Source organism: Anomalospiza imberbis, chromosome 10 (assembly GCF_031753505.1).
Source record: "Anomalospiza imberbis isolate Cuckoo-Finch-1a 21T00152 chromosome 10, ASM3175350v1, whole genome shotgun sequence".
Classification (NCBI taxonomy): Eukaryota; Metazoa; Chordata; class Aves; order Passeriformes; family Viduidae; genus Anomalospiza; species Anomalospiza imberbis.
The window spans coordinates 9,732,426-9,745,586 of record NC_089690.1 but is presented as its reverse complement, the minus strand read 5'-3'; the positions used below and the strand labels follow the sequence as shown (position 1 = coordinate 9,745,586).

Here is a 13,161-nt window from a genome sequence, read left to right as displayed (position 1 = left end):
ATGAGGATGGGATATTTTCTAAGAATCATTCCAAGAATATGAATCCAGTTTTGGCCACAGTCTGCATTTTAGTTCAGCCAGATCCTTTGTATTGTGGAGTACAGAGATGGAAGTTGGAGCTGTCCTTATCCCAAAGTTCCTGAAGTGTTTCAACTTGGAAAATACCAAAATGGCAATACTTTCACACTTGTAATTGTAGATCATAGCAGATTCTTAAAACATTTATTTGCTCGGAGTTTGGACTGAAGCTGTGAGTTGAAATATAATAATTTCTGATTAAATGGGAAAGCTCAGTTTTGACCAGCTCCATATATCATGCTGAGAAATATAAATCCCAAGATGTTATAAAACAAAATCTCTGTTACATGGGACTTTTATGATGAAGAGACATTTAAGTAGCCTGGACTCAGCCAGATTAGCCAGGGCTTAATAGCTCCTGGCCTTCACCTGTCAGCTGCTACAGGAGTATTTGGATGCCTGCAGTCTGTTTTCCAGCCTCTAAGGAGCTTTTGTTCTGTTCTGTGTGCCAGCTCCACTTCCCCCTGCTGTGCAAGTGAATTTTTTTGTTTCTGCACTTACCACTGAAATAAAGCATGTCTAAAGTATGTGTTTTCTCACTGCCCTGAGTGTAGTAATGTAATTTTTCATTAAAAATCTAGCCTAAAGTGAACAGGAATAATTTACATTCAAAAAGCAGTTGTCTGTCTCTTCTTTCTTTGGACCTGGATGAGAGAAACAACAGCATTGGTTTACATTTTCTTTTATGATTGGTGAAAACATACAATATCTTCTCTAGTTAAATAAATACTGGTTTTTAGATAACAAAGATAACAAATACTCTGGAATTTCAAACTTGGCATTAATATACTTGGGTCTCTTCTTTTATTTGCCAGCTTTACAGTTCATTCAGAATGGTATGAATTAAATTAAATCTGCTGCTTTGTTTCTTAGGACAAAGCTGAACTTGATGAAAGGATTTCTTATTTCAAGGCATACTTGGAAACAAAAGGAGCTGCACTGAGCCAGACTACAGAGTTTCTTCCCTTCTATGCTTTGCCATTTGTTCCAAACCCCATGGTACATCCTTCATTTAAAGAACTTTTCCAGGTAAGTATCTGTGTTGCAGAGATGGTTTTGTGGTGACTTACACTGAGCACTCTGCACACCACGTGAGTGGATGGTTAGGAGATGACTTCCAGAGCTGTGGTTTGATGTTCCAAGGTATTGCTGGCAATGCCTGTGGGGAGGGTCCAGCCACCATTTCATCTGCTGGCAGCTTGCTCCTGTACTGCAAAACTGCACCTCAGCTTCTCTGTTGTGCTGGAAATGTCTGGTTGTGTGGCTGCACTAGGACTGGGTCAAGGAATTGCTTTCTTGCTTGTGAATGTGTGCGTAAACAGCTCCCACATACACATACCTACACTCATTTGTTTGTAAAGCATGTATAATATTTTTTAGAGTTGTTTGCTCTGAGTGCTTCCCTGACCATCGGACAGTTGTGCTGGCCTGGCTGAGCAGCTGTGGGCAGTCACTCTGGTGCAAGGAGATGTCTTCAGCCTGCATTGCTGCCACACTGCTTTTGATACCAAATCAAAGCTTAAGTGATACTTGCCTTAGGGCTGACTTCAGATGTACCAGTTGATGAGGAGCTCCAGTTTAACACCAAAAAAAGGCATATCCTGCCATTTTCCTTTGGGACTAGCAATAAATAATGAGATAGACTGGTTGACCTCAGAGATGGAATATGACTACTCTTTTTTTAATTATACTTAGCAACATTTTTTTTTTAAATATGTTATCTAAGATGAGATCTTCAGGTTTATTCTGAGTAACCCAGTGTCCAAGCTCTTAGTCCTCACTCACTCATATTTTCTTGTGGGAATTGTTCAACTCATTCCATGTTAGTGTTGAAACACAGATTGTTTCATGTTTGAGAAAGAGCAGCAGTGAGTCACTAGTTTACAAAGCAGAGTTCTTATGGCATACATTTTTCTCAGGCATCTGATGCTTTATATAGCTGGAGTTCCTGTCAGTTTGTGTAATGCATCTTGAAAAATCATATGCACTCCTCTCTGTAGGAGACAGGGTTCCTTTGGTAATATACAGCGTGCTGTGGTACACCACTGTCTGGGTACTGAGTTGGTAAATGCAGCAAGTAAATTCTGTACACTCTCCAGCATGGTGAAATAAGGGCAAATCTGAGCTGTGAGAACAGCTTGCAACATACATGTATACAGCAGTAAATTTAGGGAGCTCCTGGTACTTGTTTGAAGGCAGCTTTTTTTCCGTTGGCTGGCTTTTCCTCAAGCAGAAACCAGCTTCACTGAAGGCTTGAAATAGAAGACATGAGTGCTTGGTAGATTCCTAGTCGTAGTTTGACGTTTTTCCTTAACTGTTATTTTCTTGTGGGTATGAGACACTACGTCAGACAGCGGACAGCATTCCAGTTAATGCTCTTGATCTGTTCTGCTGGTCTGTTTTTCCTGCATTTTCTCCAAATCCTTATTTTAGAAACATTGTGCCCACCAGTGTCATGTCATGATGCTTGCAGTAGTTATGGACAAAACTTATAATTCCCAGATCTTTTTAGGAGCAAAGGATGAAAACTGAGCAGTGCAAAATTACAAATTTTGTACTCTATTTAATACGTGTGAAAATAATTTTTTATCCTTTTCTCAAGTTGCTTGTCTTTTAAAGGTGCTTTTACTTTCAGGGCAGTTGTGTGTATATACAAGCCACCAAACTATGTGACAGTTTTGTACTTTAAATAAAGATACATTGTGTTTCTAGAACTCTTATCTAGGAATAATACTGAACTCCCCTCTGACTTCTGTATGCTTTCATGGGGAGTGAGCAAGTGCATTCACATCAGTAACAGTGAAGGGAAAATCTTTTAAATCCAGTGCTGGCTGCCTTGTTTGCTAGTGGGAAGTTGCTGTGATCCAAGCAGTACTTTCTTCAGAGTGTACATATTTGGTGAACAACTGTCATTATTTGTTTTTCTTTTCAAGGATTCTTGGACACTGGATTTAAGGACAAGATTGGAAATGTTCCTGTCTCTGGCTCTCAAAGCCAGACAGACTCCTCGGCTTCTCACTATATTTGTATCCTTCTAAGAAAACACTTTGCAGATAATTAGAAATACTATAAAGAGGCAGTATAATTTATTGCAAGAGTGTGCTGCTGAGATTTATTGCAGAATTGCAGTAACATGGCAGTTCAGAGTTTTTATGACAGGAAACATTGTTTATATTCCACATTCAAAAATAAACTTTTGAAAAAGTCATGTAAAGACCATGTACAGATCCACATGAACCTACATGCTTATCATGTGATCATTCTTTGTTTCCATGTATAAATACAAGATACCCAAAGGCACCAACCTGACCTGACTTCTTTCTTAGCATTTCTAAAGCTGTTAGTCTTTTAAATTAGCCATTTCAGGGATTAGCTGAAAGTTTTCCAGGGCTTTTAAGGGTTCTAGAAATTATTTGGCCACTGATAGGTCAGCAAAAGATCTCAAGTCCCTAGGCAACATTGTGAGTTGTGCACTTAAGAGGTTTTTATGTATCTATTGTTGAATTTATGTATTCTGTAGAGCATGAGGCACTTGCTGTTGGCTGGGATTGTAAGAATATCTGGCTTGGTTGAGGTTCTCATTCTGAGTCTCTGGAACAAACACTGAAAAGGTGCACATTTTCCTGATCTGCTTTTACTCGTGCAACAGAAGGAGAGTGGACAGTGCAACAAAGGTAAATACTGGGCTGTGGTAAGGACGTTCTATAAAATTGTCAAGGGCTGTGAAAGTAGTGGGAGATTTACCTGCAGGGGTGGGGAAACCAGTGATGCATAGCAGCAAGTCCATGGAAATCCAGACCCCAGCTTTGGTGATAGCTATGGATAGCTTTTCAAGCTCAGTAAGGTTCAAGCAGTCAATAAGTATCAATAAGTATGGACTAGAAATGGGAAAGGGCCTAGCAGTGGGATTTGTATTAAACACCTATTCTATTCTGAAACATGGTAAAAACAAGTGGAGAACTCCATAAAAGGGCATACCAGCTTTCCTTTTCTAGTTCTGATGAAAGTGGGTTGCCTCAGATTCCTTTCCCTTGCTTCCAGGTTTTATGTCTCATTCAGTTGTTCTGATGACTGTCTGATGATCTTAGACAAAGTTGATTTTTGTTCCTATTTACTCGTTTTGTTTAAATAGTACCTCCTAAAATAGTGCATATTAGTATATCCCGAATAAGAATGTGTTCATTTAAGTGTGACTGGCTGATGTGTTGCATTTTGAGCTAAGCTGCTTATACACACGTTAATGTGTGTGTGTGACTTGTGGCCCTTTAGAAATAATAATTTCAGCACAGAGTCCTGTTAGATGCTGGTAACACTTGAAACATGTGCCTTTTAAAAATCGGTTCAATAAATGGAACTTAGGTTTCCAGCTACCTTTCATTGATTTTTTCACTTAACTTTCTGCATACACTTTCTAGTTAGGGATTTATAGCTGACCAGTTGGATTCTTAAAATTACTTTTCCTCTTGAGTTATTTTATCTGTAGGTTTATCCTGAGGATTTACTTTTTGTAGATTGAATTAGGCAGAAAGTTAGGTATTCTCCCAGGGTGAGTTCCATGTGTTTTCTTTGTTATTTTATGCTTTGTGTTGTTGCATTAGACTTTCACTGAATAATAGAAAGGTCTCTTGGATTTTTATTTTCCAGGAGCTACACTTTTTCCTTGTGGAGGACTTTCCTGAAGGCAATAATCCCATGCTCTTATTAAAAAGAAAGAACTACGCAATTGTACCTGACTTATTTGGGGCCTAATTAGTTTTAATTTGGGCAGGTTCTGTGCTTTGTGCAGGGACTGTCATGGAATTCAATTCATGCAGGTCAGCCTGAATTTGCAGATTTGTTATGTGCCTTGGAGGTTGAGTCAGTTTGGATTTTTCATAAAGGTTACTTGAGGACTGTCTTATATGAAGGTTTTTGATCCAAGAGGTTATTTTTGCAGTATCCTGCTCACATCACATGGGATCCACAGCACTTACTCGCTGCTGGAGAATATTTACTTTATCAGTGAAGGGGAAATGCAAAGGAAATTTATAGGCAACACATGAATGAAGAGCAGTGTGGCAGAGTCCTGGAAACAGCCGTTTGTAAATAGTTGCCAGTCATCAGTCTGACATGCTGAAGTACTTCAAGTTTGGGTGGGGTGGTGTAAATGCTTTTGAGGGTGTCCTGGAGCATTCAGTGTGTTTACCTAGCCTGATTTACCTGCTACAGTCTGGCTTCTTACCTATTTGCTAAAAAATTTCAGTTCCTGTATGATTTCCAAAGCTATTTCTGTGGCAGTTGTGCTTTACTTATGGTTCTCCCATATGTTTTCAGTTTGGCTGGAAAGGAAAAAATTGCAGAGTGGTTGGCATCTTGCACAGAGAGCTTCAGACCTTCTTTGTGTCATCTCTGCTAACAGGAACTGAGGGAATGAAGTATTTGGATGTGTGTTCAGCTGTTGTTCCCTTCACTGCCTCATTACAAATCTGTATATGAGTTCACAGCCACTCTTCCACTGTTTTGAGGAGGGGGAGAGTGGCAGAAGTTTGTCAGGCTTCTGCACTAGAGAAGGTGGAGTTTGACCTACCTGTCTGTGAAGCTTTGCTAAACTCTAAATGACTATTTATGTGGAAAAAATGTCAGTTTAGAGTATGGGTAGTAATTTTTAAGCAAGAAGGAGACTCCTGCTTCTCCTGAGGGCAAGATTCAGTGTCCAACAGCAGCTCCTGAGACCTGCAGCACCTCTGCTCAGAGCTCTGCTTCACAGTGTGCAGGAACTCAGCTGGCTGGAGTCAGTGCTTCTGGACAAGTATGTGAAGGTGGGCTGAGATTAGACAGAAAGAGACAGAGGAAGCACAAGTTCAGGAAGCGTGTTTCAGGTATAGGTAAGTTGTGAAGGAATCTCTCACTTTGAAAAGGTTATCATGGAATTAAGTGCATATGTGTAACTCTTTGGCTGCTTGTAGGAACTGGAGCTAGAAGACTTGACAATTACGCACATGAGAGAGCAGGCAAGAATTCTGGTAGAAACATGCAGTAGTTCAGATGATACCCAGTGCCAGCATCTTCATTTGGCAGAGTCACAAGTTTACTGTATCTTGTATCTTCCTACACCAGGAGGTTAGTTTTCTGTGCTGTATTTTCCCCTCTTTTCATCGACATATGAATGATGTTTCTCGTAGGTATTTGGTCCAGAGCTTTTTTTTTCCTCCTCAATAAGCTTCTCATATGTACAAAGCATTTGCCAGTGCTGGGAGTTGTGTCTGGGAAAGAGAGAAGCCACAGTGTTACTCTGATTCCTGTAATGGTGCAGTTTGATCACTGCTGCAAGGTGACATAAATGTCAACTGAAATGCCTGTGAAAGGTACCATTTGCTTTTACCAAATCTGGACTGGGATGGTAATGATTTAACATTTTAAACAAGGAATTGAATACTAATTTTTACCTGGGCCTGTAGCTCCCTGATTTTTCTAAATGAATGCTGTTATAGGGATATGGCAGGACTGCAATGAGGGAGTGGGGCAGAACAGGACCAGCTCTTCCAGCAGCTGTCTGCACTTGGAATAGCTGTTTGCCAGTGAGAAGAGCTTCCTGCTCTTTCAGCAGGAGAAGCTGTCTTGAAAGACTTTCCCCTTTTCAGTAAAATTACTTAGGTGTGAGAAGATAGTGATACAAAATTGCAAGATATGCCAAGGCTTTGTGATTCCTTTCTGACACTCTTTTCTCAGTTTATTATTGATAATCCCTGCATTTAACAGCCAAGAGGTAAAATTGGACCGTTTCTGAATTTCCAAGACTAGTGTTCATGAGCTGCATTGAGTTCTGGTTATGTAGTTTTTTCCTGCTGACTGCAGTTGGAAGACATATTTTCATCACTGGAAATTTTACCCACTGAGCTATGAAAAGTAAGCAAATTCTGAGAAGGTTTAGGCTTCGTGATTTGGTGCTTCCAGCTTTCCTCTGAGTGAAAGTCACGCTCTAGATACGTCCATTGGAAATTTATTCATTGAATGTGTTATGTCACAGTTAAATAAAAATATATTCCCATTTTCTCATCTAGGCAACAGAATAAAGTGCTGGAGTAGCTAGTTTTGTGCAGTGGCTGCTCTCAGAATCTTTTTTTAGTTTAGAAAAATGTTCTTGTTTTGAAGCTGTATCATATTAAAGCTGTGGTAGCAGTTTAACAGTAATGGCTGTGAAATAAATACAAAATCAAAGTTGAATTATTATCATCAAGGCTGAATAATTTGGTTGTCTTTGGAAGTAATCTTAACTCTACTGATTTTTCAGTTAATATTGATTGAAATTGAGATTAGTCTGACAGCTTACAGAATTGTGAGAAGCTTAGCAGTTTCAGCAGGATTGCTTAATGTTACTGTTCTAGGTGTTTTGGTTATTAGTCTGGGTTTTTTTTTAGTGCATTTTGCTGGATTTTAACAGGATCTCTGGCTTAAAGTTTATCAGCAAGATAAACTGTTATATTGGGCTGCTTTTTACTTTAACTCAGAAAGATTTTCAGTCTGTGAGAGGCAGACAAAATCCTACTTTTATCTGAAACTCCACAGTCAAGCTGATTCCTTCCCACTGTTTGACAAAACGTCCTATGGTAAATATTGTGTCTGTCTGCAGATGGGCCCGATGCCACTTTTCACAACACTAAAGCAGTACTGGCTTTTCAGCAAACTCATTTAAAACATAATGTTCTAGCAAAATACACATCATCAGCTGTAACAATAGAATTATTGTGCCTCACTTCATGGTTTTGTCTGGTCACAGAGATCTGCACTGTGGACCACAGCTCCAGGTTCAGTGCCCAGTTCCATGCAGAACGCTGACTTGGCTGGGTCTGAGACTGGGGTGGAGTACACAGATTCTGGTACTCACTTTGCTTTTGTCTTGAAAATAATTGAACCCAAAGGAATAAAATGTATCAGAAATGTAACTTTTTAATTATTCTGATAGAAATGAAAGACAAATTTGAGATATTTTCAGAAACTTAGGATATTGAAAGTAAGCAATAGAGTTTACCATTAACCACTAAGTAATGGATCATCCTCTTCACAAGTGTATTCAGTGATGTGTACTGCCTTATAGTTGTGTTGCTACTATAACTGTGAAGCAGTTGGTTCTTTGGACAATTAAGGTGTAATAAATACTCGTAGGTGTTGCAATGAAATGGACTCTTGACAGAGGCATGAAATTATCCTTGTAGGCAAATTCCCACCTCAGAAATTGAGGTTGTCTGTTCAGAGCAGTAAAAACGCTTGTGGGTTCTTTTGTCCTTTTGTTTGGATAGGTGATGCTATTTATTTTTTTATTATTCTCTTGACAGAAACGATGCAACATCTTCATCAGCAGTTAGTGAAGCGTGAGCACAGTTACATGACCAACCTGAAACGACTGCGCAAGTTGCAGATGGACTACCGTGGTCTCCTTGAAGTCACTGCAAAGCTGGTAGATTCTTTGGAGGCCACAGTCACTGGCAAGATGGTAAGAGATGACCCAGATGTGCACTTGTTTCCACACCCCCCTGAAAATGGAGACCAAAGGGTGAATTATGCTTCATAGTTATGAGCATTTCTGTTAGAGCTGTGGCTCTTGGCTAATGAAACACAGCACGATGGATGAGCAGTTCTCCCATTGCCCTGGTGAAAGAGGATAAAAGTGCAAAAAGTGGGTTGAATTGTGCTGACTCAGAAATCTTGAAAAAATTATCACTATCTCACAAGACTTCTCAGATCTCTTGTGCAAGTCCCCTTTTGAGCTTTGGCAGCAGCAGTTATTAGAGGGCATTTTGGTGCTTACTGATTGCAGTCCAGCCCATCAACAATTGTTGCGTATTTAAAACTTCTGTCAGGTCTGTTTTAAATTCCATGGTAGTGGAAACAATTTTCTTATCCAAAAATTTGGTGAGGAAAAGCTTTGCTCTCTGTTCAGCTAAACTGGACTTGTTAATTTAATTGATAAAGGGAACAAGGAGATAGGAGTGAATGAGTCCTTCATCATGTGAAATGGTCCACATGTATGTAAGTGGAGAAAGTACAACGTTTTTAGGAGTATTTTTTGTATGAAATTGTCTTTTTCATGTGTTGTGCTTCTCTGGGAGCTTAAATTCTGTGTAATCTGAAGGCTGTTCTTATGGCAGATGTTAGTGCCCTCTAGGTGCTTTTGAAGGAACTGTGAATTGATAGCAGGGAGAATGACCTGGCATTTCCTGTGCTGCCTGCTGAAAAGTCAATATGCACCTTCCTCCTGTCATCAGCATGAACACCATATGGTTTGTTACTCTGCTCTGGGATCACTGCTCGCTATTACTGCAGGGAAGAATTTGCCTTTGGGTGGATTATGCTTTACAGCAGATTAGGGAAGGTATCTTCTCGACAATAGAATCACAGTCCTTCATTTGCTGCCTCCCACTTCACACCTCCGTGCTCTCCAGGCGATATCCAATGACCCTCTGTGGTCGGAACCGGACGCCGGTTCTCTTCTGTTGCGGATGTTGTTCAGTTTCCTTTGAGAGCCTTGTGCGGGGCACTCGTTTGGTGCTTCCCAAGTGTGTCCAGCTGAGGGAGCTCTTCCGTTAGGGATCCTGGATTCTGTCATTTCTGAATCCAAAGTGGAGCTGGGTGCTGAATAAAGTGATATTGAAGTTACAGCGTTCTGAATTTGAAGGGGTTCGTTATCCTGCTGAAGGTCTGGGAATATCAGAAGGGTCTCCAGTTGCATTTCTATAATCTCAGTCCTCTTTTCTGGGGAAGGTACTAACTCTCCTGAAATTAAGCTGTTCTGTTGAGGTGTAGATTTCCCAAAACAAAATCACTAAACCCACTGAGATATTTTGCATTGAAAAACAAAGTGCTGTACTGTGTAATTCATATTTATTCTCTCTGCTGTACAAGACAGTTGTGTAAGTTCTGCTCTTTATGTAAACAACATGTCAGCATTGTTTCAAACTCAAAACTTCTTCATTTTTTATTTTGATTTGATTTTGAACCTTTTGATTCACAAAAATCTGTATGCAAATAGAGGTGTCACAAAATCTGGTTTTCTCGTAGACTCTCTGAAAGTGTTTAGCACTAGTCTTGTGAATAGTGTAACAATTCCCAGATAAAGAGAATTTAAAGTTTTTGAAAATTCTGTACAGAATGGTAGTTGCAGTATATACTTTGTGTCTGTGCAGTGAGCCTCAGGTGTGTGGTTTCTTGCTCTTTAAAAAAACCAAACAAACAGCCTTTGAGGTAGAAACACTTGTCTAGTAGAAAGTGTAAGTTTTATGTAATCTTGTTCTCATTTTGTTTCCCAATTTTTAGATTACACCAGAGTATATTCAAAGTGTCTGTGCTTGCTTGTTTAGCAAACATTTTAAACAAACTGTAGCACACAACATTGACTTCACCAGGCCTGGAACTGTAAGTATAAATGTTTGGGATTTTTAAAGTAACCGTCTTAAAAGACAATACTACTTAAGCTACTTATAGAACAATAAATGCTCTGTAATGGGAAAGACAAAACATAATGTGTTCAAGCTTGTATAAGAATATGGCAATACATTTTTTGTTGGTCTCAGATGCTGGTCAATGACCTGGTTGTGTAGTTATAGCTGTGTAAGTATGGTTAATTCTGTTATTGTGAGGTCAGTAAAATTTGTGTCTGTTAAAATGCTAACAAAATGCTTTAAATAAGCATTAATCATAAAAGTGCATCAAAACGTTTTACTAAGAAAATATTGTGTACAACTGTTCTACAAAGACAAGCCAAAATCGTGAACTGTGCTTGTTGTTTTTGCCATGGCAGGCGTTCATGTGTACTTAACTTTGTAGCAGGAGAACTTAGTGAAGTGTCAAAGGAAAAGCAGAAGAAAATAAAATTCCTGCTTCTTATTCTAGCCAAGGTTTTTAATAACAATGATGCTATGGGTACATTTTGTTCTTCTTGAAAATTTGCTACAGAAAGATAAGGAGATAATACAAATGCTTCCTTTTTTTTCCTACGTACTAATATTTTCAGAGATAAGTATTATTCCTCATTGCTCTTCAGGCTGTTTTAAATGCCCTCACTTTCCTGTTAATGGTCAGAACTCCTTTCTCTGACCAGCCGTGAGTTTAGGAGGTGCAATCTTATGCAGCCTGCAAAAGCTGCTATTTCAGGGTTTCAGGAAGGAACCAGCATCTATTTGTCTGTTACCTCAATATTAGGTGCTGTCTGCTGCTCCCCTCTCCTCAGATTTATATCATATCCATAGCTTATCTCATCTCCCATCCCATAATGTCCCTCCTCCCACCCCATTTTTCTTCTAACCAACAACTTGCAGAGGCCTTTCCTCTTTCCTTGCCAGTGGCTTTTTGAGATAATGCTTTAGGTACCTCAGTAGTCTTCTGTATTTTTGCCATCTGATGTTGAGGTTGTGTGTGTTTCTCCTTCCCTGTACTGAGATCACCCACTGTGTATAGCCACGTGCTCTCTTCTCTCTGTTCCTGCTCTCTGCTTGTATCAAGACTTCTCTTTTTCTCCTGTGCTTTCAAGGTGCTCCATTTGACCAGGGTTTTGCTTATTATTTCTATTCTTCTTATCCATACGTTGATCCTCCAGTCTCTTGAACCCTTTTAGGAAAGGGGCAGAGGGAAGAGTGTCATGCAAGGTTCTGATTTCTGCTTTCCTAAAAGTGTCACTAAAAGCATTTCTGCTCCAAAAGCATCTTTGCCACTATACTTATGGTACTGTGGCCACTTTGACACAGTCTCCAACTATGCAGATAGGTTAGAGAAAGAGGATATGTTGGTGGTGGATTTTTTTCCCTGCTGGAAGTAATTTTTTGTCTCCTTTAACTAGGTTAACCTGAGCAAAGCAGTGTTCTCCTGGCACAGTTGTATCTATTTTTATACTAGGCTTTGCTAGCAGAACTATTTCTGTGTGACTTTGTGGCTCATTTATCCACACTATTTGAGGTAGTTGCTGTGACAGCCAAACTCTTTAGTGGAGGACCAGTCCAGTTATAGCCCTGAGACTGTGTAGATTAAGGGTTTCTAGACTGGTTTAGGTCACACCTTGTCATTGAGGTTGTAGCAGCTACTGTGGTTGAACTCTTATGTTGTTTCTACAAGCAGATCCACACAGGCTCTCTGAGGTATTAGCCAAGTTTTGGAAGGCTAATCACAGTCTTTGCATATAGACATTAACTGCATCATAATCAGGTTCCCTCATCTTATCCTTTTGTCCCCTCTTGATCATATTTTCTTGTTTATTTCCCATTTAAAGAGTTCTGGTTTTATACATGAATAGCAAACATGTAGAAACACAAATAAATATTAGAAGAAAAAATAGATATTGTCATATGAGAAGAAAAATAAGATTCCTTTCTCATCCCAGAATATTTCTAACCACTCCCTGGCTTTGTTGATGCAGGAAGCCAGATGAGATGAACTAAAATTCTGACTATTTGCCACTAGGCCACTCAGGCATGCCATTACTTTTTCTTCAAGGATTCAAGTACTTCATTGTTATACACTCAGATGTTATTGTTCTACCCTTAAGTGGTTTCAGGTTTTTGCGTAAGTTTTGGAATAAAGCTGGAGGCACCGTGACCCAGACTAAGTAGTAGCACGAGTTCACAGCATCTGTGCTGGATTTGTGTTGGAAGATTCATTCACCTTTTGCCCATAACTACTTAGAGGCACTAGAGTGTGGTCTTTCCAGCTACTCCATTTCACAAACCTCCTGCTGTAAGGGGCAGCCAGCTGCATAATTACAGAGAGAAGAGACTAGCAGAGGGGCAGCTACTTTGTTCATCCTTACCATACCATCATCTTACCTCAGAGGCTTAAAAAACCCTCTCTTTAGTCATTGTCTAAAGAGTTTTATCAGGCATTAAATATGGTGGTTTGTCGTTTGTTAGGTTTTTTTTTTCCCCACTTCACCTTGACTGATAAGGATGATCCTATCTCACTGACATCATTGATGTCAGGACAAGGCCCTGAAATAAATTGGTCCTGCTGGATCAATACCTCTAAATAAATGAGCAGAAAAAGGAATCATTAGCAAGGAAATTACTTTTTTTTTTTTGTATTGTCATGCAGCCTTAAATTTCCACCACTGTTATTTAGGGT

General features: G+C 39.5%; 1 protein-coding gene across 8 annotated transcripts in view; it reads left to right on the top strand.

Annotated features, from left to right (window-relative positions):
- The window catches only part of ARMC9 (armadillo repeat containing 9), a 59,779-nt gene that overhangs the window by 2,459 nt on the left and 44,159 nt on the right, over nucleotides 1–13,161 (top strand). For all 8 annotated transcript variants that reach the window (XR_011002581.1, XR_011002577.1, XR_011002579.1 and 5 more), the window contains exons 5-9: nucleotides 952–1,107; nucleotides 3,012–3,104; nucleotides 3,728–3,752; nucleotides 8,391–8,548; nucleotides 10,369–10,467. Coding sequence is in view for 3 of the 8 variants with exons in the window: in XM_068200560.1 (XP_068056661.1) it covers nucleotides 952–1,107; nucleotides 3,012–3,104; nucleotides 3,728–3,752; nucleotides 8,391–8,548; nucleotides 10,369–10,467 (531 nt within the window). In the remaining 5 variants the exon portion in view is untranslated. The remainder of the gene's footprint in view (nucleotides 1–951; nucleotides 1,108–3,011; nucleotides 3,105–3,727; nucleotides 3,753–8,390; nucleotides 8,549–10,368; nucleotides 10,468–13,161) is intronic.